We start from the raw sequence: 23,850 nt of genomic DNA, 5'->3' as shown, positions 1-23,850 counted from the left end.
CTGACCCCCCCCCCGTCCCCTCATACCTCACACACTGACCCCCCCCCCCGTCCCCTCATACCTCACACACTGACCCCCCCCCGTCCCCTCATACCTCACACACTGACCCCCCCCGTCCCCTCATACCTCACACACTGACCCCCCCCCCGTCCCCTCATACCTCACACACTGACTCCCCCCCCCCCCCCCCACCTCACTCGGAGGGTCCATGTCTCGGTTCCTGCTGAGGTTGTCAGTTGCCATAGTAACCGCCCGCAGAAGGCCCCGCCCCTTAATGCTGACAGCCGGTTGTCATGGTAACAGCGCTCTCCATGTAAATGACTGACCAATCACCTCGCGGACACAGCGGGCCGGACCTGGACAGATCGCCCCCCCCCCCCCTCGGTTACCGGTGGCAGCTTCAATCCGGACCGGAAGTGACGCAGAGAGGGGGCGCGCATGCGTAGTGAGTACCGGGGAACATCCGGGAATCCTGGGAGCAAGATGGCGGCTGGGGTAAGAGGGGGGAGAACAGCTCCTTTATTACCCCGGGGGGGAGAGACTGGGGGGGAATCAGAGAGAGAGAGAGAGAGAGAGAGAGAGAGACTGGGGGGGAATCAGAGAGAGAGACTGGGGGGGGGGGGAATCAGAGAGAGAGAGAGACTGGGGGGGAATCAGAGAGAGAGAGAGACTGGGGGGAGGGAATCCTAGAGAGAGAGACTGGGGGGGAGGGAATCCTAGAGAGAGAGACTGGGGGGGAGGAAATCCTAGAGAGAGAGACTGGGGGGAGGGAATCCTAGAGAGAGAGACTGGGGGGGAGGGAATCCTAGAGAGAGAGACTGGGGGGGAGGAAATCCTAGAGAGAGAGACTGGGGGGAGGGAATCCTAGAGAGAGAGACTGGGGGGGGGAGGGAATCCTAGATAGAGAGACTGGGGGGGGGAATCCTAGAGAGAGAGACTGGGGGGAGGGAATCCTAGAGAGAGAGACTGGGGGGGAGGGAATCCTAGAGAGAGAGACTGGGGGGAGGGAATCCTAGAGAGAGAGACTGGGGGGAGGGAATCCTAGAGAGAGAGACTGGGGGGAGGGAATCCTAGAGAGAGAGACTGGGGGGAGGGAATCCTAGAGAGAGAGACTGGGGGGGAGGGAATCCTAGATAGAGAGACTGGGGGGAGGGAATCCTAGAGAGGAGAGACTGGGGGGGAGGGATCCCTAGAGAGAGAGACTGGGGGGGGGAATCCTAGAGAGAGAGACTGGGGGGAGGGAATCCTAGAGAGAGAGACTGGGGGGAGGGAATCCTAGAGAGAGAGACTGGGGTGGAGGGAATCCTAGAGAGAGAGACTGGGGGGGAGGGAATCCTAGAGAGAGAGACTGGGGGGGAGGGAATCCTAGAGAGAGAGACTGGGGGGGAGGGAATCCTAGAGAGAGAGACTGGGGGGGGGAATCCTAGAGAGAGAGACTGGGGGGGGGGGGAATCCTAGAGAGAGAGACTGGGGGGGGGATCCTAGAGAGAGAGACTTGGGGGGGGGAATCCTGTGCACAATGCTGCCCTGTGCTCTGCTGACAGCAGATCTGAGTGGATGGAGGCATATTATGTCTCCATCAACTCCGAAGTCCCTCTGGTTCACTCTGAGTGACTGCAAGTGGAGCTGTTCCTAGCTTTCTCTGAACATACAGTGTTACATGAGAGGCTGCAGGGAGCTATAGTTCTTACCTGAACAACCTCATTAAGCTGAAGTTGTTCTGGTGACTATAGTGTCCCTTTAAATGGAGCCATGGGCTTTGCAGTGATCCTATCCAAGACCATAAGTTAATTCTTCCCTTTATGTCTCATTGTGTAACTGACATTCTCCTATCTGCAGGCGTGAAGCTTTTTCATAGTCGTTTTGTAACTGAGGGGATCACAGAGGCACCATGTCGGGGGCCGGCAGTAAGAGAGCCTCCGGAGATAACAGCTCTGGCCCTTCAGAGAAAAAACCAAATCGTGATGAAAAGACACCAACTACACTTATTGAGCCCATCCGTCTGGGCGGCATTTCCTCCACGGTTAGTATCCACAGCCACATTCCCACTTCTCCAATATTCCTTCCTGAGATTTCCCGTCCTATTTGCAGCTGTTCAGGATCTTGGGATTCCTCCTTTGGAGCCCATTGTTTGCTGGAATGTCTGATTCCAAGTCTTGGGGCGGGGGTGCAGTTAGCACCATTGATGACACAGGAGGAATGGGGAATCCTTGCTAGCGCTATGTTTATCTGCTCACTAACCTTTACAGGAGGAGATGGATATGAAGGTCTTGCAGTTTAAGAACAAGAAGCTGTCAGAACGTCTTGAGCAGCGCCAGGGGTTTGAGGATGAACTTCGTGAAAAGATTGAGAAGTTGGAGAAAAGACAAGCCACGGATGATGCCACACTGCTAATAGTGAACCGTTACTGGAGTAGGGTGAGATGGAAGTGTTGCTCTGTGTGCTAAAAATATCCATGTTTTTCGATGTTTACTTGTTTCCCCTCCTCTCTCTCCTGATGTGTTTCCCCTCCTCTCCCTCCTGATGTTTCCCCTCCTCTCTCTCCTGATGTGTTTCCCCTCCTCTCCCTCCTGATGTGTTTCCCCTCCTCTCCATCCTGATGCGTTTCCCCTCCTCTCCCTCCTGATGCGTTTCCCCTCCTCTCCCTCCTGATGCGTTTCCCCTCCTCTCCCTCCTGATGCGTTTCCCCTCCTCTCCCTCCTGATGCGTTTCCCCTCCTCTCCCTCCTGATGTGTTCCCCTCCTCTCCCTCCTGATGTGTTCCCCTCCTCTCCCTCCTGATGTGTTCCCCTCCTCTCCCTCCTGATGTGTTCCCCTCCTCTCCCTCCTGATGTGTTCCCCTCCTCTCCCTCCTGATGTGTTTCCCCTCCTCTCCCTCCTGATGCGTTTCCCCTCCTCTCCCTCCTGATGCGTTTCCCCTCCTCTCCCTCCTGATGTGTTTCCCCTCCTCTCCCTCCTGATGCGTTTCCCCTCCTCTCTCTCCTGATGTGTTTCCCCTCCTCTCTCTCCTGATGTGTTTCCCCTCCTCTCCCTCCTGATGCGTTTCCCCTCCTCTCTCTCCTGATGTGTTTCCCCTCCTCTCCCTCCTGATGCGTTTCCCCTCCTCTCCCTCCTGATGCGTTTCCCCTCCTCTCCCTCCTGATGCGTTTCCCCTCCTCTCCCTCCTGGTGTTTCCTGGTTTCCCCTCCTCTTTTCCCTGATGTATTTCCTGTTTCCCCGCCTCTTTTCCCTGATGCATTTCCTGTTTCCCCTCCTCTTTTCCCTGATATATTTCCTGTTTCCCCTCCTCTTTTCCCTGATGTATTTCCTGTTTCCCCTCCTCTTTTCCCTGATGTATTTCCTGTTCCCCCTCCTCTTTTCCCTGATGTATTTCCTGTTTCCCCTCCTCTTTTCCCTGATGTATTTCCTGTTTCCCCTCCTCTTTTCCCTGATGTATTTCCTGTTTCCCCTCCTCTTTTCCCTGATGTATTTCCTGTTTCCCCATCTCTTTTCCCTGATGTATTTCCTGTTTCCCCTCCTCTTTTCCCTGATGCATTTCCTGTTTCCCCTCCTCTTTTCCCTGATGCATTTCCTGTTTCCCCTCCTCTTTTCCCTGACATATTTCCTGTTTCCCCTCCTCTTTTCCCTGACGTATTTCCTGTTTCCCCTCCTCTTTTCCCTGATGTATTTCCTGTTTCCCCTCCTCTTTTCCCTGATGTATTTCCTGTTTCCCCTCCTCTTTTCCCTGATGTATTTCCTGTTTCCCCTCCTCTTTTCCCTGATGTATTTCCTGTTTCCCCTCCTCTTTTCCCTGATGTATTTCCTGTTCCCCCTCCTCTTTTCCCTGATGTATTTCCTGTTTCCCCTCCTCTTTTCCCTGATGTATTTCCTGTTTCCCCTCCTCTTTTCCCTGATGTATTTCCTGTTTCCCCTCCTCTTTTCCCTGATGTATTTCCTGTTTCCCCTCCTCTTTTCCCTGATGTATTTCCTGTTTCCCCTCCTCTTTTCCCTGATGTATTTCCTGTTTCCCCTCCTCTTTTCCCTGATGCATTTCCTGTTTCCCCATCTCTTTTCCCTGATGCATTTCCTGTTTCCCCTCCTCTTTTCCCTGATGCATTTCCTGTTTCCCCATCTCTTTTCCCTGATGCATTTCCTGTTTCCCCTCCTCTTTTCCCTGATGTATTTCCTGTTTCCCCTCCTCTTTTCCCTGATGCATTTCCTGTTTCCCCATCTCTTTTCCCTGATGCATTTCCTGTTTCCCCTCCTCTTTTCCCTTATGTATTTCCTGTTTCCCCTCCTCTTTTCCCTTATGTATTTCCTGTTTCCCCTCCTCTTTTCCCTGATGTATTTCCTGTTCCCCCTCCTCTTTTCCCTGATGTATTTCCTGTTTCCCCTCCTCTTTTCCCTGATGTATTTCCTGTTTCCCCTCCTCTTTTCCCTGATGTATTTCCTGTTTCCCCTCCTCTTTTCCCTGATGTATTTCCTGTTTCCCCTCCTCTTTTCCCTGATGTATTTCCTGTTTCCCCTCCTCTTTTCCCTGATGTATTTCCTGTTTCCCCTCCTCTTTTCCCTGATGTATTTCCTGTTTCCCCTCCTCTTTTCCCTGATGTATTTCCTGTTTCCCCTCCTCTTTTCCCTGATGCATTTCCTGTTTCCCCTCCTCTTTTTTCCCTTATGTATTTCCTGTTTCCCCTCCTCTTTTCCCTGATGTATTTCCTGTTTCCCCTCCTCTTTTCCCTGATGTATTTCCTGTTTCCCCTCCTCTTTTCCCTGATGTATTTCCTGTTTCCCCTCCTCTTTTCCCTGATGTATTTCCTGTTTCCCCTCCTCTTTTCCCTGATGTATTTCCTGTTTCCCCTCCTCTTTTCCCTGATGTATTTCCCGTTTCCCCTCCTCTTTTCCCTGATGTATTTCCCGTTTCCCCTCCTCTTTTCCCTGATGTATTTCCCGTTTCCCCTCCTCTTTTCCCTGATGTCTTTCCCGTTTCCCCTCCTCTTTTCCCTGATGTATTTCCCGTTTCCCCTCCTCTTTTCCCTGATGTATTTCCCGTTTCCCCTCCTCTTTTCCCTGATGTCTTTCCTGTTTCCCCTCCTCTTTTCCCTGATGTCTTTCCTGTTTCCCCTCCTCTTTTCCCTGATGTCTTTCCTGTTTCCCCTCCTCTTTTCCCTGATGTATTTCCTGTTTCCCCTCCTCTTTTCCCTGATGTCTTTCCTGTTTCCCCTCCTCTTTTCCCTGATGTCTTTCCTGTTTCCCCTCCCATTTGACTTGGTGTGTCTCCAGTGTCTCCAGTGTTTCCTAACATTCCTTGTTACAGATTGCTCATTCTTTCCCCACACTCTCGATCTTTAACAGCTAGAGGAGAATGTCCAGCAGCTGTTGAAGCGCTATGATACTGAGCCCCCCACTCAGAGCGGCCCTCAGGTTGAGCCCCCTGAGCAGAAGGAGAGTCGTCCAGAGACAGCGCATGGAATGGAGGATCTGCAGCCGCTGGCAGAGAGTGAAAGTAAAGGTGATTATATTTGTATAAGTGATGAGTAGTTAGGTGAGCTGCAAGCCAAGCTCTTAGTAAATAGGAAGGCTGCTCTGGATCTAATGGAGACTAAAAAGAAGCTGTGTGAACGTACCACCAATGTCTGCCTGGAACGACAGCTGCTTAAGTGGGTCCCTAAGCCATCTGTAAATAACAGAGGAGAAGCCCAACTGGCTGGGATGAAACTGCTGTATGGCACCATAGCTCCCTCTGCTATTCATACTTGGCCTAGGGAAGCAGGATTGTGGGATCACGTAAGTAACGTCTTTCCTTTTTTAGTATAGGCGGTCTGTCTTTTACTGCTAATTATTATCATTATTGTTTGCCTAAACTGCAAAGCTGTTGACGTAATTCCCTGATGAAATGGGGAAATCAATGGATCTCCTGTGTCCGGGTATTGGCTTTTTCACATCACATTTGAACAAAGTCACCTTCTTTTTATGTTGTGACAGAAGAGAGAAGCCATGAGAAGTAAGACAATGGTAGACCTATATCTGTATTCAGATTTGACTCTGCAGTATGTTTTTTTTTTTTTTTTTTTTTTCATTCTTTCTTTTATTATGGCAATCAAGTATAGGATACAGAAACGAATAGAAGTATGTGGTTATCATGCATCCGAACAACACCGTATCAACGGAGACAGGATTGCACTACCCCTTAGCGTGCCTGCCTCTTTCTGGTAGCAAGGAACATAATAAAAGCAATATAAGTAATAAAAACAGCCAGGGGCCAAGTACCTTACTAAGCTTTCATGGTCGAATCTGGTACTACCCCGTACTCTAGCTTCGCCCATCAATCTGGATACCCGGGGTGAGTACTATCTACACGCTTACAGACATGTGAATTAATCCTCTATATCAGCTGTTGTGAAGGTTATCGTAGCGGACCACCTGGTAACCTGACTGGATACCTCCGCTACTTCCCTTTCTTCAGCCGTTCAGGAACCCTTACAGCAAGCAGGCATCCATCATCTCCCCAGTAACTGGACGCCAAACAGTTCTGGAGGTAAAAACACTGACAATCCTTTATTGGTACACACAGCTTTTAAGCACAGACACCCGCATGGGGTCTCTATTCAGTTCAACACAATCCTTTGTCCCAGGCAGGGGAAGGGGGGTGGGTTACAGATTAGGGATGTGCATGGGAAAAATATCCGGTTCGGCTCAGCATTCTGAAATTCGGGACTTCGGGTAGGGTTAGGGTTAGTTCCGTTCAGCATTCCAAAATTTGGAACTTCAAAAAGAAACGAATTGCACATGTCTATTACAGATAACCATCTCCCACTCTGGGAGATACCAACAGGACACCGTTCCATACATTAAAACATATTGCAAACAGTAAAACACATTACAAATATGGGGGAACACTTAGGAGCTCCGCACCCCGGGAAGGGAATGGTGTACACACATGAAACATACATCGCTGGATAGCCCCAGGTCCCAGCTAGTAACCCTGCAAATAGCGGGGCTATCAGATGTACAGAGCCCGAGAAACCATTGCATAAAGTCTGGGGCTCAAGGCTCTGTACATCCCCGATATCAGTTCCACAGCGTCGATTGGTTTGGTCTGGTGAATTCAAACTTTGCGCCCAAACCAAGCAACAGCCAATCCGTTTAAAGGCGCGAAACCCATGTCCACTAATTGGCGTTCGAGGGGTTTCGCCACCCAATTGATTGCTTGCCTGCGTCCTGCAGCGACCAATCAGTGCTCACTAGTGACACCCATCCGGAGAATGGCGCAAACCCAGTTGGAATGGGAGCTTCCAGGTGGCTAGCGGGACCTCTGTGGCTGTGAAGCCAACTCACAGCCCCAGGTGATCTCCGGTAGTTACCTCCACTTAGGCAGCCCCGGGGAGAGCGTTCTCTGGGCAGCTACGAGCCTGGCCTCATAGCTCCCGGGTGGGAGGACCGTGACTATAGCTCCGTTAGAATGCTCCCCCTGGTTGGCGTTCAGCAATACGAACCGGCTTCCACCCAGGGGAACATTCGTTAATGATTTCCCTGGTGGTTTCAGAATGTTCTAATGAGAGTTCTAAATGGGAAATCAGGGTGGTCCCTGTTCGGGAGACGAACAGGTTCCGTTTGTATTAGCTCTCCCGAACACACAATATACATACAGATACAAGGGGAAAACACCGTATACAAAGAAAAAACACACGAATAAGCAGTGGGCATGGTATTTAGTGACGGCAGTCCGCCACAGTTATCATGGTAAGTATCTCCGATGTACACAGATTGATAAGATAGTAATGGGTGTAACAGGGAGGGGTTTAGGGTCGGTGTGAGTAATTTTGCCACTAGTAGTCACCACCGGGACAATACTAGGGGACTTTCAAGAGATCAAATCAAGATGGATTTCTAAGTGAAAGTAATAATAAGGGTTACCTGTACTTGGCTTCATGCGTAAGTTGACAGACAGTGATATGCCGCTCAATAACCCCTGAGCTCTGGGGGGGTAAGCACTTAATGTACGCTCACAGCAATGTTAAGGTTAAGTAAATGAACTCTTAACTATGAATCATTAGGTAGAAACTGAAACGAAAGATAAACAATAACCAGAAGCATTTGAGCATGCTGAGTCTCATTTCTGCATGAAACTCGCCACCACAAGTTCTTTCTGGCATTAGCCGGTGTCAGCGCCAGATCGCGGAATAATCTGGGAAATGTCCCAGGAGCATGTCTGCCCATCTCTGGTGTTTTGCAGGTTGGGTAATGCCCAATTTCTGGAGAAAAGCTGCTGTGTCGGCTGCAGATGAAATGTGATAGTTGCGGCTATCCGTGGTAGCTATCTGGGTGTATGAGGGGCTCCGCCTGTAGGCTACTCCTGCCGATCTCAGGGACTGCGTGACTCGCTGTGGGGATCTTCTTCAGGTCAAAGTGGAGCGGGATAAATCCTCTAGAAAGTGGAACTGCATCTCCTCAAAGTGGTAGGCCATCTTGTTCTTCACAGCTTATTGGACCGCCATCCTCTCTCGGAGCACGAGGAAGCGCACCAGCACATTTCGAGAAGCCCCAGCCAAAGCTCTGGCAGATTTGGCCAGTCTGAAGCAGCCATCTATTTGTATGCTTTTAGTCGAGCGTTGAGGTAGTATAGAAGCTAATAAGCATCATAGGAAATGTGCAGTTCTTGAATGTCGACTCTTTCCACGATACCTCTAACTTTGAGGTTTGTGCGTCATCCAGTATCTTCCAGAGAATCTATTTGCACTTAGATGGCTTTATGTGCAGCCTGAAGTTGACTGATCTGCTCCGTGTTACTCTCCTGGTGTTGGGAAATGGAGGAGACGGTCTCTTCCGTTACCCTTACTCTGGCAGTGACCACAGACATGTCCTCCCGGATGATATTCAGATCGGCATTAAAGAAAGCAGGGATATTGTTTATTAGGGTCTTAATATCCCCCTTAGTAGCTGGGGCTGTCAGATAGTCCGTCCGTGGTGAAGAGTCCAAACCCACCGTTCTTGGTATGTCATCCGGGTAGAGTAGAATGACCAATTATATATAAAATAGAATTTGTGTACACTGTGTAATAGAATGACCAATTATTGTAGCGGAATAGACCATGCTACCATACTTTTATACCAGCTCCGGGCTGTCTGTGCCCTTTTTCCCCCCTTCCCGTTGTCCCCTATGTTTGGGATTTACCGTACATGTGTGAGACATTCTCCCCTTTTGTTTGAAACCTAAGCTTTTCCCCTGTTTCACCTGGCCGTTCGTCTAATTCCATTCCCCTAAGTGGTTCCCGCGGTAGACCACCCAGATATGGAGTGTGCCTCTCATTAACACTGTTCACACCTCCATAAACCGCAACTACACGAACATTCTAAGCGGTCGGCTGGGTGGTCATCATTTGTATAGGCAAACACCTGGCAGCGGCCATCTTGGGACACGAACAAAGAGAGCGGTGCTTGGTCGTCGAGTGCGTGGAACTAAAATTGGACACTCAACGGCACAAACTGGGACTTCCACCTTCAGTTACTTTGTGAGAAAGCATACGAACGGAGCGCCAATCAGGGGGAACAATCTCCAGAACCAGAGATTCATACGAATGGGCGCACGAACAAATTGCCATGTTATTTTATATGCTTTTTGTACTCCCGAAAGAGACCGACCGCTCTGCCTATTTCCATGGAACTGTTTTGGGCAGTTTGCGGTCGGTCTAAACTATACCCTGGTGGCGTTTCGGCTGTGTTCGTTTTTCGGATGTCTTGGGCGCTCAGACCCAAGCTATCCAGGATATAGTACTTGAGGGGGTACCTTGTGGGGAAATGCATATTTTGGGGTGTTTAATATTTTACATGTCCTGGACCGGAGAGCTAATGTAATTATATTCTGTATTTTACCCTGTCCACTCTCAGGTCCAGTGGGGAATGCCCCTGGAATATGTATATGGAGGAATTCGCATAATAGGCCAGCAGGGGAATTCGCATAATAGGCCAGCTGTGGCTGCATTAAAATGAGTTCTACCCCCAGAGCTGAGTGTCGTCCAGTTGCTGGGGAGGTGTCTTGAGAATCTTGAACTACTTTTGCTTTATTTGGCTGTTCCCTTGTAGTAACCTACTTGTCCCTGAGTATATTTTGGAGTTACCAGCGGAGGAGAGTCCCTGCTAGGACTAGCGCTCCGCTACAATTATATATAAAGTAGAATTCGTGTACACTGTGTAATAAAATTACCATACATAGCAAGGGACTTAACATCAGATTTTTCTGTCTTGCGTAAATGACCACTAATCACAAACCATGTCCTCTCCTTTTCATAGATGTGTCTGCCTCGCCCTGTGCTCCTACAGTCCATGCTTCACCTGGGGACCTTCCTGAATCCTCGCTGAATTTTCTGGCTACACTGGCTTTCAGCACCACTGAGGAAATAGAGTTGCACCTGCAGGAACGCATGGAATTCAGCAAGAGAGCTGTGTCCTGTGTACTGGAAACGTCTAACCGGCTTCACCGCCGTATGGAAGAACTGTGCGAGCATATCCATAGTGGAGGTAAGGGGGCAGGGAATCTAATATTGACAGTGGTGAACATCATTGTGTGTAATAGGGAGATTCTGGACTAATCAGAACATTTTGTGTTTTGCAAACTGTGGTGGCACCATTATAAGGAGAAGGCTTCCTGCAGTCTCCACCATTATAAATCTATTATTATCCTCCTCTACTCTGTGCCATAGAGTTTGAGCTGCTGGATGAAGCCCTCCGAACACTGAACAAGGAGCTGATAAGCGAAAACCACAGATTGCAGGATCTAGCTACTGTCCTACAGGAGAAGCTCCATCGCATCTCCCTACAGGTGACACAAGATGGGGATTGATGTATGAGTGGATGATGTTTTATACTTTGAAGGGTGTCTGTAATTGTTTTTGATAGAGGAGAGGCATTTCAGATCAGTTTTAAGTTTGTGGTGTGGTGGACTAACCTAAGCTGAAGATTATTGGTGGGAAAGTAGAGAAAAGAAGTAGTTTGAGCATTGATGACGAGCAAATTAATGAAATGTTGGCCAGCGGCAGGTTGAGAGTTGGTGCTGAGGAAGTGGAAGCCAGATGCAGGTTGAAGGTTGGTGCTGAGGATGTGGAGGCTAGAGCTAGGTTGAAGGTTGGTGCTGAGGATGTGGAGGTTGGTGCTGAGGATGTAAGGGCCAGAGGTAGGTTGAAGGTTGGTGCTGAAGATGTGGAGGCCTGAAGTAGGTTGAAGGTTGGTGCTCAGGATGTGGAGGCCTGACGTAGGTTGAAGGTTGGTGCTGAGGAAGTGAGACGAAGGTTGAGGGCTGGTGCTGAGCAAGTGAGTGGCAGGTTGAGGGCTGGTGCTGAGCAAGTGAGTGGCAGGTTGAGAGTTGGTGCTGAGGAAGTGGAAGTGAGAGGTTGAGGGTTGGTGAGGAGGTGAGACGAAGGTTGAGGGTTGGTGCTGAGGAAGTGAGACGAAGGTTGAGGGTTGGTGCTGAGGAAGTGAGACGAAGGTTGAGGGTTGGTGCTGAGGAAGTGAGACGAAGGTTGAGGGTTGGTGCTGAGGAAGTGAGACGAAGGTTGAGGGTTGGTGCTGAGGAAGTGAGACGAAGGTTGAGGGTTGGTGCTGAGGAAGTGAGACGAAGGTTGAGGGTTGGTGCTGAGGAAGTGAGACGAAGGTTGAGGGTTGGTGCTGAGGAAGTGAGACGAAGGTTGAGGGTTGGTGCTGAGGAAGTGGAAGCCAGATGGAGGTTGAGGGTTGGTGGTGAAGGAATTCTGGAGCAGAGGCAGATTGAGGGTTGGTGATGAAGGAATTCTGGAGCAGAGGCAGATTGAGGGTTTGTGGTGAAGGAATTCTGGAGCAGAGGCAGATTGAGGGTTTGTGGTGAAGGAATTCTAGAGCAGAGGCAGATTGAGGGTTGGTGATGAAGGAAATCTGGAGCAGAGCCAGATTGAGGGTTGGTGATGAAGGAAATCTGGAGCAGAGCCAGATTGAGGGTTGGTGATGAAGGAATTCTGGAGCAGAGGCAGATTGCGGGTTGGTGATGAAGGAATTCTGGAGCAGAGGCAGATTGAGGGTTGATGATGAAGGAATTCTGGAGCAGAGGCAGATTGAGGGTTGGTGATGAAGGAATTCTGGAGCAGAGGCAGATTGAAGGTTGGTGATGAAGGAATTCTGGAGCAGAGGCAGATTGAGGGTTGGTGATGAAGGAATTCTGGAGCAGAGGCAGGTTGAGGGTTGGTGATGAAGGAATTCTGGAGCAGAGGCAGATTGAGGGTTGGTGATGAAGGAATTCTGGAGCAGAGGCAGATTGAGGGTTGGTGATGAAGGAATTCTGGAGCAGAGGCAGATTGAGGGTTGGTGATGAAGGAATTCTGGAGCAGAGGCAGATTGAGGATTGGTAATGAAGGAATTCTGGAGCAGAGGCCACCTGCGGTTTTAATAATCCTTTTTTATGTTTGCTTGTTTTTAACCAATCTCAGCACCATGAGTTGCAGGATCGAGTCATTTCCTCTGAGACCAAAGTTTCTGAAATGGAGAGAAGCATTGAAGATCTTCAGTGGGATATTGAGAAACTGCGTAAACATGAGCAGAAACTCAACCGTCACTTGGCAGAAGCTCTGGAGCAGGTATGTGTCAGAGAGGAGAGAAGCATTCATTTAAAGGGGAGCTGTCACTTCTCTGGACTTTGGTATAACGTGTAATATTTTTTCATGAGATATCCAATTTTCTTTTACAATTATCTTAAAGATTTAACAAATTGTATTATAATCCAGTTAGGACAAGGCACAGCCAGGGCACACAATGCAAATGAAGAGAAAAAAACAGAAACATTATTTTGTTACTATGCCTCTCTGTCTGCGCAGAGGGCAGATCTTGTGACAGTGATTGACAGAAGCGAAGCTGGAGACGGCCAGCTGCAGGATTTCATATTTGCTAAATACGGGAAATAATAAAATTACAATTCCTGGGAAGAGATCGTTGCTTTTGAAAATCTGTCTGGCAGATCTCAAGATGATGGCTCTTTAAACATAACCAGTACTGTATGCCATGTGTTTGGCTCACGTTTACTTCAATCACCACCCTCCGGCTTTAACAGATTAGGAGTTTCTGTGCGGGGAGGAGTATACAGCTTAATGTACGGTATACAGCTTAATGTACGGTATACAGCTTAATGTACGGTATACAGCTTAATGTACGGTATACAGCTTAATGTACGGTATACAGCTTAATGTACGGTATACAGCTTAATGTACGGTATACAGCTTAATGTACGGTATACAGCTTAATGTACGGTATACAGCTTAATGTATGGTATACAGCTTAATGTACGGTATACAGCTTACTGTATTATATACAGATTAATGTACGGTATACAGCTTAAAGGACCACTATAGTGCCAGGAAAACAAACTCGTTTTCCTGGCACTATAGGGTCTTTGGATCCCCCCACCCTCAGGGTCCCCCTCCCGCCGGGCTCAAGAGGAGTTAAGGGGTTAAACTGTTACCTTTCTCCAGCACCAGGCTCCCTCTGCCCTGGGGACTCTCCTCCCTTTTCCGACGTCCTCTGCCGAATGCGTGTATTCAATCAGTCCATAGGAAATAATTTCTCAATGCTTTCCTATGGACGGCAGCGTCTTCTCACTGTGAAAATCAGTGAGAATCGCCTCTAGCGGCTGTCAATGAGACAGCCACTAGAGGCTGGATTAACCCTAGTGTAAACATAGCAGTTTCTCTGAAACTGCTATGTTTACAGCTGCAGGGTTAACCCTAGATGGACCTGGCACCCAGACCACTTAATTGAGCTGAAGTGGTCTGGGTGCCTATAGTGGTCCTTTAATGTACGGTATACAGCTTAATGTACGATATACGGCTTATTGCACACTGACCGCAGTCCACTCTTTCTTGGGTAAGTTGTTAGACCCCAATCTATCTTTTGGCCTGCACATAGAAAAACTTGCATCTAAACTTTATCCAAAACTAGGTGCCCTGTACAGAAACAAATCCTGCCTAAGCCCTACAGTAAAGGAAAAGATTGTACACCAAATGCTGATGCCAATCATTGATTATGGAGATGTAGTATATGCATCTGCATCGCAATCACACATTAATAAACTCAACACATTGTATAACTCGTTCTGACGATTTGTGCTACAATGTAATTACAGGACCCACCATTGTGACATGCTAAAAGAACTAAACTGGCTGTTGCTGGAATCCAGACGCACCCTTCATCTTTCCAGCCTTGTGTTTAAGAGCTTTTTTGGGAAGATCCTGCCCTACCTGAGCAGAATGCTCTCCCAGGCTGTTTCCACCTCCTATAACCTCTGATCCAGTACCAGCACTTTATTTAGTCTACCTCAATACAAAAAGAAAGTGGCCCGATCCTCCTTTTCCTACAGAGCGCCGCAATTATGGAACGACCTCCCGCACACTTTAATATTTTCCCCAAGCCTAAAATCCTTTCAGAAATCCCTCTCTACATACCTCAAAACAGATTGCACATGTTATGGTTTATTATATATTTCCTACCTGTTCTATGTTAAATTTATTGTGTATTTATTGTATATAATATTGTTTTTGTATTTTATTGTACCCTATTGTATCGATGCAATGTTTTATAGACCCAGGACATACTTGAAAACGAGAGAAATCTCAATGTATCTTTCCTGGTAAAATATTTTATAAATAAAATAAATTGTACAGTATATGGCTTAAAGGACCACTCTAGGCACCCAGACCACTTCAGCTTAATGAAGTGGTCTGGGTGCCAGGTCCAGCTAGGGTTAACTAATTGTTTTATAAACATAGCAGTTTCAGAGAAACTGCTATGTTTATCAATTAGTTAAGCCTTCCCCTATTTCCTCTAGTGGCTGTCTCACTGACAGCCGCTAGAGGCGCTTGCGTGATTCTCACTGTGAAAATCACAGTGAGAGCATGCAAGCGTCCATAGGAAAGCATTATGAATGCTTTCCTATGTGACCGGCTGAATGCGCGCGCAGCTCTTGCCGCGCGTGCGCATTCAGCCGACGGGGAGGAACGGAGGCAGAGAGGAGGAGGAGAGCTCCCCGCCCAGCGCTGGAAAAAGGTAAGTTTTTACCCCTTTCCAGAGCCGGGCGGGAGGGGGTCCCTGAGGGTGGGGGCACCCTCAGGGCACTCTAGTGCCAGGAAAAAGAGTATGCTTTCCTGGCACTAGAGTGGTCCTTTAATGCATGGTATACAACTTAATGTATAATATATAGCTAAATGTTCAGTATAAGGCTTACTGTGTGATATACAGATTAATGTACGGTATATAGCTTGGTCTACGGTATACACCTTAACGTATTGAATACAGATTAATGTGCAGTATACGACTTAAATGGATACTGCAGTGCCAGGAATACGAAGCTGTATTCCTGGCTCAACTGATCCCTCGCGCCTCCCCTCCCGGGTAAATAAAGGGTTATAAACCCTTTATTTACTTACCTGATCCCAGCGCCGATGTCCCTCGGTGCTGGGGCGAAGCTCCGCCCCCTCCTCTGTCCCTCGATGAGCAGGGTCTAATGCGCGGTGTGGCAAAAGTAACCTTGCCATTGGTTCTTGGAGGGGCCTGTTTGCCAGGCTCCTACCCTGTGTTAAAACCCTGGGGAAAACCACTGTTTGTGCCTTGTTGGACTTAGACAGTAACACTTTGAACTCCCGAAGTGGTTCGAATCGGCACTTCGAATTCCTGAACTCTCGAAGCGGCATTCGAACACGTGGCAGCAGCCATTTTTAGCTGCAAGCAAAATGAGCGTTATTTGGTCGTTGAGTGCATGGAACTCAAATCTGACACTCAACAGTGCGAACAACGCTAAATCCCTTCCATGGATGTTTGGCTATTCAAACGGGAGTCGAACGGTGTTCGGTGGGAATAAGCTCCCGAACCAGAGACATAGACTAAGTGCCTTATGAACTCTCTACGTTCGATATTTTGAACGTTACTTCAAATCAGTGAAGTAGACCGGGCGCACAGCCTGATTCTCTGGAACTGTTTTGGGCATGTGACCATGCGTGCGGTCGGTCAAAATGTTACTTCCAGGAAATTCCTGAACCCCTGAACTTATCTGGGTGATTTTTGAATATGTTGGTCACCAAGATCAGGGCTATCAGGGGGGTATTATGTTTTTTGGGGTACTTTTGGGACTTTACAGAAATGTGTTTTGTTTTTTTTCTGCCTCGAAATAATTGAGTTAATATAGTATCTGGCTCAATCATCTCCCAGGCAGAGGGGATGGATTGTATGTTGTATATGGGAGTGTCGTGTAATTGAACTCTATTGTCATTGGTCTGTGACGTTGTAAATCAGTCAACCGTCAGGTCCATGTGGGCATACCCCTTACATGGGGATTGTCATATAAGGCCAAGTGTGGCACCATTAAAATCTATTCCTGCTTACACTCCAAAACTGTTTGTCGTCCTGTTATTGGAGGGAAAAGAAGATTTACTCCTGTGTCTGCTGTTCCAGCTTGCAGGGAATTCAACGAGGAAAGTCCTTGTAAGGACTGAAGCTCCCAGGACTGAGTGTCGTCCAGTGCCTGGGGGTGTCTGGAGCGAATTCCCCATTTGGTTCCAGGAGGGAGCGGTTCCAGGGCCCCAGTCAAGCCACGGCGAGTGTGGGCAGAAGTGCTGCGGTTTGTCCCCTGTTCCAGCTAGGAAGTGGTCCTTGGTGGAGGTACCCAGCCAGGGGTACAGGGAGCTCTGTTACACACGGAAATGGCCACACTAGCATTAGATCTCCCCTTAGGAAAGCATATTCAATGCTTTCCTATAAGGATTCCGGCGACGCTGGAGGTCCTCATGCAGAGCTTGAGGACGTCCAGCGTAATTTAAAACACTTTTCGTGTTCTAAGAAGCAGAAAGCATCATCTAGCACAGGGGTCAGCAACCTCCGTCACGTGTGCCAAGCATGGCATTGCAGGTGCCTTTGCACGGCACTCAAGGCTGCTAGAGCCAAACAGGCTCTGGCCTATTAGGAGTCCTAGTGAAACTTCAAATATCTGCTAGTGCAAAAAGTTGGTGAGGGACAAATCTCAATTTACATATTGCAGCACTTAGATACCCAGCATTTGTGAACGGGAATCCACAATGAAGTAGAGGAGCCCACAGCAGCTATCACAGTTCCTGCCCTTGACCTGTACCTAGCCAGCCTGGCCCCAACGAAGCCACCCTCACTTCTAGATATACACAGAGCTGCAGAATAAGCTTGCACCTTATACAAATCGTGCAAACATCCCACGCACAAACCCCCACACACACAGACCCCACAAAACCACTGACAATAATACACACACACAACCTAAAAAGCAGCCTCACATGCAATACCTCAAGCAGCCTCATACACAAACCACCAAAACACACTATGTGACATATCATCCACACACAATGCCACAAGCAGCCCTCATACACAGCCCACATTCAAGGGTAACACACCTCAATTTAAAAAAAATAAGGCTGGCACACCACAAGATCTTGTTTTGGCACAGTACAACTAAAAGGTTGCCTACCCCTGATCTAGCGGCTGTCTGAGTGACAGCAGCTAGAGGGGGAATTAGCCCTGTAATCAAAACACTGCGGTTTCTCCAAAACCAAAGTGTTTTGACTAACAGGGCTAAGGGGAGAGAGGCAAGGCACCCAGACCACTCCAATGAGCTGAAGTGGTCTGGGTGCCTGGAGTGTCCCCTTTAATGTACGGTATACAGCTTAATGTACGTTATACAGCTTAATGTATAATTCCAACTCTCTCCTTGACCCTCTTCAATCTGACTTCCGCCCTCTCTACTATACTGAGACTGCGCTTATCAAAGTTACTAACGACCTAATCGCAGCTAAATCCAAAGGCGACAACTCCATACTAATTCCTCTTGACCTCTCAGCTGCCTTTGACACCGTTGATGGTGCTCTCCATCTTCAAACTCTTCAATCCCTTTGTCTTTGTGACTCTATCCTCCTCCTATGTCTCCCAACGCTCATTCAGTGTCTCCTTTTCTAATGACACCTCCTCCCCTCGCCCTGTCTCGGTTGGAGTTCCCCAAGGCTCTGTCCTTGGTCCCCTTCTATTTTCTCTTTATACTGCCTCTCTTGGCAAACTTATTACCTCTTTTGGATTACACTACCACCTGTACACTGATGACACTCAGATATGTCTCTCCTTCCCGGACATCTCTCCTGCCATCCTGCAACGCGTCACTGCTTGCCTTTCTTCCATCTCTGACTGGATGTCCTCCTGCTTTCTAAAACTCAATCTCTCTAAAACTCAGCTCCTTGTCTTTCCTCCTTCTAATACTGATCCTCCTCTTTCGCTCTCCCTTCAAGTTTGTGGTACCAACATCAGTCCATCCTTGCAAGCGTGCTGGCTTGGCATCATACGTGATCCTGGCCTCACCTTTGATCCTCACATCCAGCATGTTACCATATCCTGTAGATTTCATTTTAAAAACCTAGCCCGCATCCGCCCCTTTCTTACACAAGGTGCTACCAAGGGCCTTGTCCATGCTCTAGTAATTTCCTGCATGGATTATTGTAACCCTATCCTAATTGGTCTTCCCAAAAGCCGTATTGCCCTGCTACAGTCTGTAATGAATGCTGCCACCAGACTGATTTTCCTCTCTAGTCGGTCCTCTCACACCCAACCCCTCTGCCAGTCCTTACATTGGCTTCCTGTATCCTATAGGAGTCAATTCAAAGTGCTAACCCATACATATAAAGCACTGAATAATCTTAGCCCCTCTTATATCTCATCACAGATCCATAGATATGTCCCTTCTCAGTCTCTCTGCTCTGCCTGTGACCACCTTCTGTCCGCTGCTCGTACCCGTACGGCCAACTCACGCTTGCAGGACTTCTTACGGGTGGCTCCCTTCCTATGGAATAGCCTGCCTACTGCCATCAGACTCTTCCCTAGTCTTCAATCGTTTAAGAAGTGCCTTAAAACCCATCTAGGAAAGCTTATGGCCTCCCAGACTAACCTCCACCTCACATACCTGTCTCTTGCTCTCTCCTAAAGGGCAGCACTCTACTCTCTCCTCCAGCACTGCCTCACTCCCACCTTATTTGATTGCTATTTCCTGTCCTAATGTGTTTTACAGACTGTAAGATCGTTTGAGCAGGGTTCTATTCAACCTATCGTTTCTGTAAGTTGTCTTGTAATTGTCCTATTTATAGTTAAATCCCCCCCTCTCATAATATTGTAAAGCGCTACTGAATCTGTTGGCGTTATATAATTGGCAGTAATAATAATAATGTATAATATACAGCTTAATGTACGTATACAGCTTAAGCGTATACATACACACACACACACACACACTTTCTCTAACACTCACACATTTATATATTTAATTCTAATCCACCCAGCATCCCTAACTTTGGGATAGCTGAGTGGGGTCCAGCGGGGCTGATATTCCTGCGCGTGAGGGAGCAGTATTCCTGCAGGTACTCTCTGCTCCCTCGCACTGTCTGCAGTGGGGCCGGAATTACATCATATTCCGGGTCCCGGCATTATTACACAGCGCAAGGGAGCAGAGAGGAGCTGCAGGAAGACTGCTCCTTTGCGCACTGCCCCAGCCTGCCGCCTCCATACCTCCCGCAGGCGGCCGGCTACTAAGCTCCCTGAGTTGGTCGCCTCCATACCTACAGGGGGTTCGGCTAAATGCTCCCCGGGCTGACGCCTTAATGCTCCCATGGGCTGCCGGCTACACAGCTTCATTGTTTGCCCAGCCGGCCACTTTAGGTAAAAGGCTGACAAATCCCAGACGCCAGGGCAAAATTTCTAGTCGCCATGGCGACCTGGCGCCTGGGGTTTGACGAGGTCTGGCTTAATTTATGGTATACAGTTTAATTTACAGTATACTGCTTAATGTATAGTATACAGCTTAATGTACGATATATAGCTTTTATAGGGACTCTTCAATTCGTTATCCTGGCACTGCAGAGTCCTGCAGTGCTCCTCTCCCTCCCACCCCCCATCCCATGTTGCTGAAGGGGTTAAATAACCTTCAGTGACTTGCAGGAATCTAGCGCTGATGTCCCTCAGCGCTGGCTCAGACTCCGATGTCAGCCGGCGGGGAGACCTAATGCACATGCGCGGCCATGGCCACACGCATGCATTAGACCTGCCCATAGGAAAGCATTATTCAATGCTTTCCTGTGGCGATTTCGGCGACGCTGGAGGTCCTCATCCATAGCGTGAGGACGTCCAGCATCGTTTAAAACGCTTGTGTTCTAAGAACGCGGAAGTCCCTATGAGGCAGCCACTAGAGGAGGACTTAACTCTGCAAGGTAATTATTGCAGTTTATAAAAACTGCAATAATTACACTTGCAGGGTTAAGGGTGATGGGAGTTGGCCCCCAGACCACTCCAATGGGCAGAAGTTGTCTGGGTGCCTAGAGTGATCCTTTAATGTACAGTATACCGCTTAATTTATAGTATACAGCTTAAAGGAACACCATAGGGTCATAAACATAAACCTGTATTCCTGACCCTATAGTGTTAAAGCCACCATTTAGCCACCCCGCCTCCCTAAATATAGTAAAATCTTACTTGTATTCAAGTCTGCAGCTGCTGCCTCTGCCCCGATCTGCCTGCTTACAGCTGACACCATCAGCAGTGAGTCGGTCAGCCAATCACAATGCTTCCCCATAGGATTGGCTGAGCTTGTCAAGGAGGAAGATCAGGGGCAGAGCCAGCACAAGTCAAACACAGCGGCCAATCAGCATCTCCTCATAGAGATGCATTGAGTCAATGAGGAAAGTTCAGTGTCTCCATGCAGAGGGTGGGCACTCCAATGACACTGAATGTCAGTCACACTGTGCAGCAATGCCCCAGGAAGCACCTCTAGCAGCCATCTAAGGAGTGGCTAGTGGAGATATCCCTAGGCTGTATTGTAAACACTGCATTTTCTCTGAAAAGCCTAAAGGGAATGATTATACTCACCAGAACAAATTCAATAAGCTGTAGTTGTTCTGATAACTAAAGTGTCCCTTTAATGTATTTTATACAGTTTAATGTACAGTATACGGCTTAATGTAGTTGTTCTGGTGTCAATATCCTGTCCCTTCAGGCATTTTCATGTAAACACTGTGTTTCGGAGAAAAGGCAGTGTTTACATTGCTCCCTAGGGACCCCTCCAATGACACTCACTTCCTGGGTCAGTGCTGCACAATGTGAAGCACTGATGTTCAGCGCGGAGGCACTGAATTTTTCGCATAGAAATGATTGATTCAATGCATCTTTGCGGAGATGCTGATTGGCTAGCACGGCATTTTGCTCCATCTCCACGCTTTCTCATCTCAGCCAATCCAATGCTTTCTCCACCAAGGATGCAGATTAGCGTCAGGGCCCGGCAGACACGTGCAGTGCTGGAACGAAGGCACATTTTTATCCTATTTAAAGGGGGCAAGGTGGGGTGGGGGGCGGCCACCTAAAACAGGGTTTGGCAAATTTGCTTTGAATCTATTTTTTTTTTGTCCAGACACACACACCATGAAAGGCAGACACACAAACACACACTCACAAATTATTGCTTGTTTTAATAAAATTTTATTCCACCCAGCCTCCCTACCTTTGGGAGAGCTGGAGTGGATAGGTTTACCCTGAGTTCCAGTGGGTGACCGGCTAGAACGTAGTTGAGTTGGGGGAGGGTGGAGGTGGGCAGCTGCACGTATAGGAGACGGGTGGTGAGGGAGCGGTATTCTTCCTCGCACGCCACTTAGTGATGAATATGATGACATATTCTGGCCCTGACCTCACTAAGCAGCGCACGAGGAAGCGCAGCAGAGCAGGGAGATAATCGCTGCCCACCCACAATACACGCCACTCGCCTCAGAGGTAAATGACTCACAAATCCCAGGCCCCAGGAGAAAATTCATAGGAGCCATGGTGACCGGGTGCTTGAGATCATCATAGGCTCACTATAGCGGTCACTATATGGTCAGCATACACGTTTATATTCCTAACACTATAGTGTTCCTTTAAATCTAATTCCGCTGCATTCTCCCACGCCAGGGGCATTTCCAGGTCAATAAATACATTTGGTGACCTCAAACTGCTCCCCCAAACTTCACCAAGATCCGCCTCTTAAGACACTGATAAACCTAAACATGGACAAAAACATACAGGCAGGCACACACATACACAGGCAGGCACACACATACACAGGCAGGCACACACATACACAGGCAGGCACACACATACACAGGCAGGCAGACACACACTATAAATGAAAAAAAAAGAAAAGAAAATACTGGTGGGGGGCAGGCAGTGGCAGTCGAGTAACTGTTCATGTGCTTTACTCTGTAACTCAGCCAAATCTCTAGTTTTCTTTTCCAATATTGTTCAATGTGCGTCTCGGCTACGAGTTAGTGAGAGATATGCTGAAATATGAGGTTGTGTTTTGAATGTGTCACTATTTAAACTGTGCTGCTTTTGGACAAACAATATTTGGTGCTAAAGAGTTCCACGTTCAGGACTGGAGTTTCTCCCAGGATCACATCCATCCTGCAAGCTGCTCAGTGAGGGTGTTTGGTGGTTAGTGTGCCGGACAAGTCATGTATTGTTTATGTCTTCACAGCTTAACTCTGGTTACCACATCTCGGGCAGCTCGGGGGGATTCCAGGGTGGACAGACGACTCTCACTGTACAGAAAGTAAAGTCCCCATTCTCTATCTATCTCTGCTGTCAGCCTTACTTCCCTTTCTTTCTTTTTAATGGCCCTCTCTCTTTCAATCAGGGTTATTCACTCACATTTTGGGACAAACTGCAAAACTTGGAACATTTTCCAGTTTGGCTATTTTTTGTTCGTAAATTTGAAATTCACTTTAAATTCCTGAGAATTCTCCTCATAGTGAATAGCCCCGACTTTATCTCGCTTTCTGTCTTTTTCTTCCAATGTGTGTGTGTGTCTGCATCAATCTGTCTGTGTGTTTGTCTGTTTCTATATTTCTCTTATTCCTCCCTGTGTCTGTCCTTCTGTTATTGTATCTCTCTTTCCCTCTGTGTATATTTGTGAGCCTCCTTTCCCATCTGTCTCTCTTTTTATCTTTCTCTATCTCTCTGTGTGATTGTCTTTGTGTCTTTCTCTTGTTCTATGTTTGTGTCTCTTTCTCTCTCTCTCGCTCTCTCTCTCGTTCTATGTTTGTGACTGTCTCCTTTTCTGAGTTTCTTTGTGCCTCTCTTGTTCTCTATTTGTGTCTGTCTCCTTCTCTCTCTCTCTCTCTCTGTTTTTCTTTGTCTCTTTTGTTCTATGTTTGCATCTGTCTCATTTTCTGACCCTCTCTCTTTATATTTGTCTTTGTGTCTCTCTCTTGTTCATTGCTTATGCGTTTGTTTCCTTTGCGGTCTGTCTATCTGTCTCCCCCTCTGTTTATATATGTACGTCTGTTGCTGATGGTGATGTTTTGTCCTGCAGTTTGAGATGTTGAACGCAGAGCTTGAGCAGAACCAGGAGCTGGCCAATAGTCGCATGTGTGAGCTTGAGAAGCTGCAAAATGAGCTGCAATCTGCTGTCCGGCTGAAAGAGAAGCTCAAGGTAGTGTACCTCCAGGAAACCTAAACTCTGTCAGTCGGGTACTTCTCCATCTCACCCTTTGTCTATTTCTCCAGCTGGACCTGAGAACCCTTCCAGAGGAAGCTGTACGTAGCACGCAGGATTTTCGCTGTCTGCAGTCTCAGTTCTCGGTCCTTTACAACGAATCTCTGCAGGTGAAGACACAGTTGGATGAAGCTCGCGCCCTTCTGCTCAGCACAAAGAACAGCCACCTGCGGCAGATCGAGCGCATGGAGGTACAGTCTGCAGGAGAGGCTGCTAGGTGCACCAGGGCTTGGATAGTCCAAATATTGGGGGCTCAGGGTCTCAGAATATATAAGAATGGATAGTGTCAGTGTT

At 48.0% G+C, this 23,850-nt stretch overlaps 1 protein-coding gene across 2 annotated transcripts in view; it reads left to right on the top strand.

The window, feature by feature from the left end:
* Window positions 1-435: 435 nt before the first annotated feature.
* RNF40 (ring finger protein 40) overlaps window positions 436-23,850 on the top strand; it is a 57,358-nt gene continuing 33,943 nt past the window's right edge. For both annotated transcript variants that reach the window (XM_063430950.1, XM_063430949.1), the window contains exons 1-10: window positions 436-495; window positions 1,840-2,023; window positions 2,250-2,417; window positions 5,331-5,487; window positions 10,266-10,493; window positions 10,676-10,794; window positions 12,428-12,574; window positions 22,537-22,611; window positions 23,374-23,493; window positions 23,568-23,747. In XM_063430950.1, coding sequence (XP_063287020.1) covers window positions 1,892-2,023; window positions 2,250-2,417; window positions 5,331-5,487; window positions 10,266-10,493; window positions 10,676-10,794; window positions 12,428-12,574; window positions 22,537-22,611; window positions 23,374-23,493; window positions 23,568-23,747 — 1,326 coding nt within the window. In that variant the 5' untranslated portion in view covers window positions 436-495; window positions 1,840-1,891. The remainder of the gene's footprint in view (window positions 496-1,839; window positions 2,024-2,249; window positions 2,418-5,330; window positions 5,488-10,265; window positions 10,494-10,675; window positions 10,795-12,427; window positions 12,575-22,536; window positions 22,612-23,373; window positions 23,494-23,567; window positions 23,748-23,850) is intronic.

Source organism: Pelobates fuscus, chromosome 8 (genome assembly GCF_036172605.1).
Source record: "Pelobates fuscus isolate aPelFus1 chromosome 8, aPelFus1.pri, whole genome shotgun sequence".
In the NCBI taxonomy this organism is placed as follows: Eukaryota; Metazoa; Chordata; class Amphibia; order Anura; family Pelobatidae; genus Pelobates; species Pelobates fuscus.
This window is presented reverse-complemented; position numbering and strand designations above follow the sequence as displayed.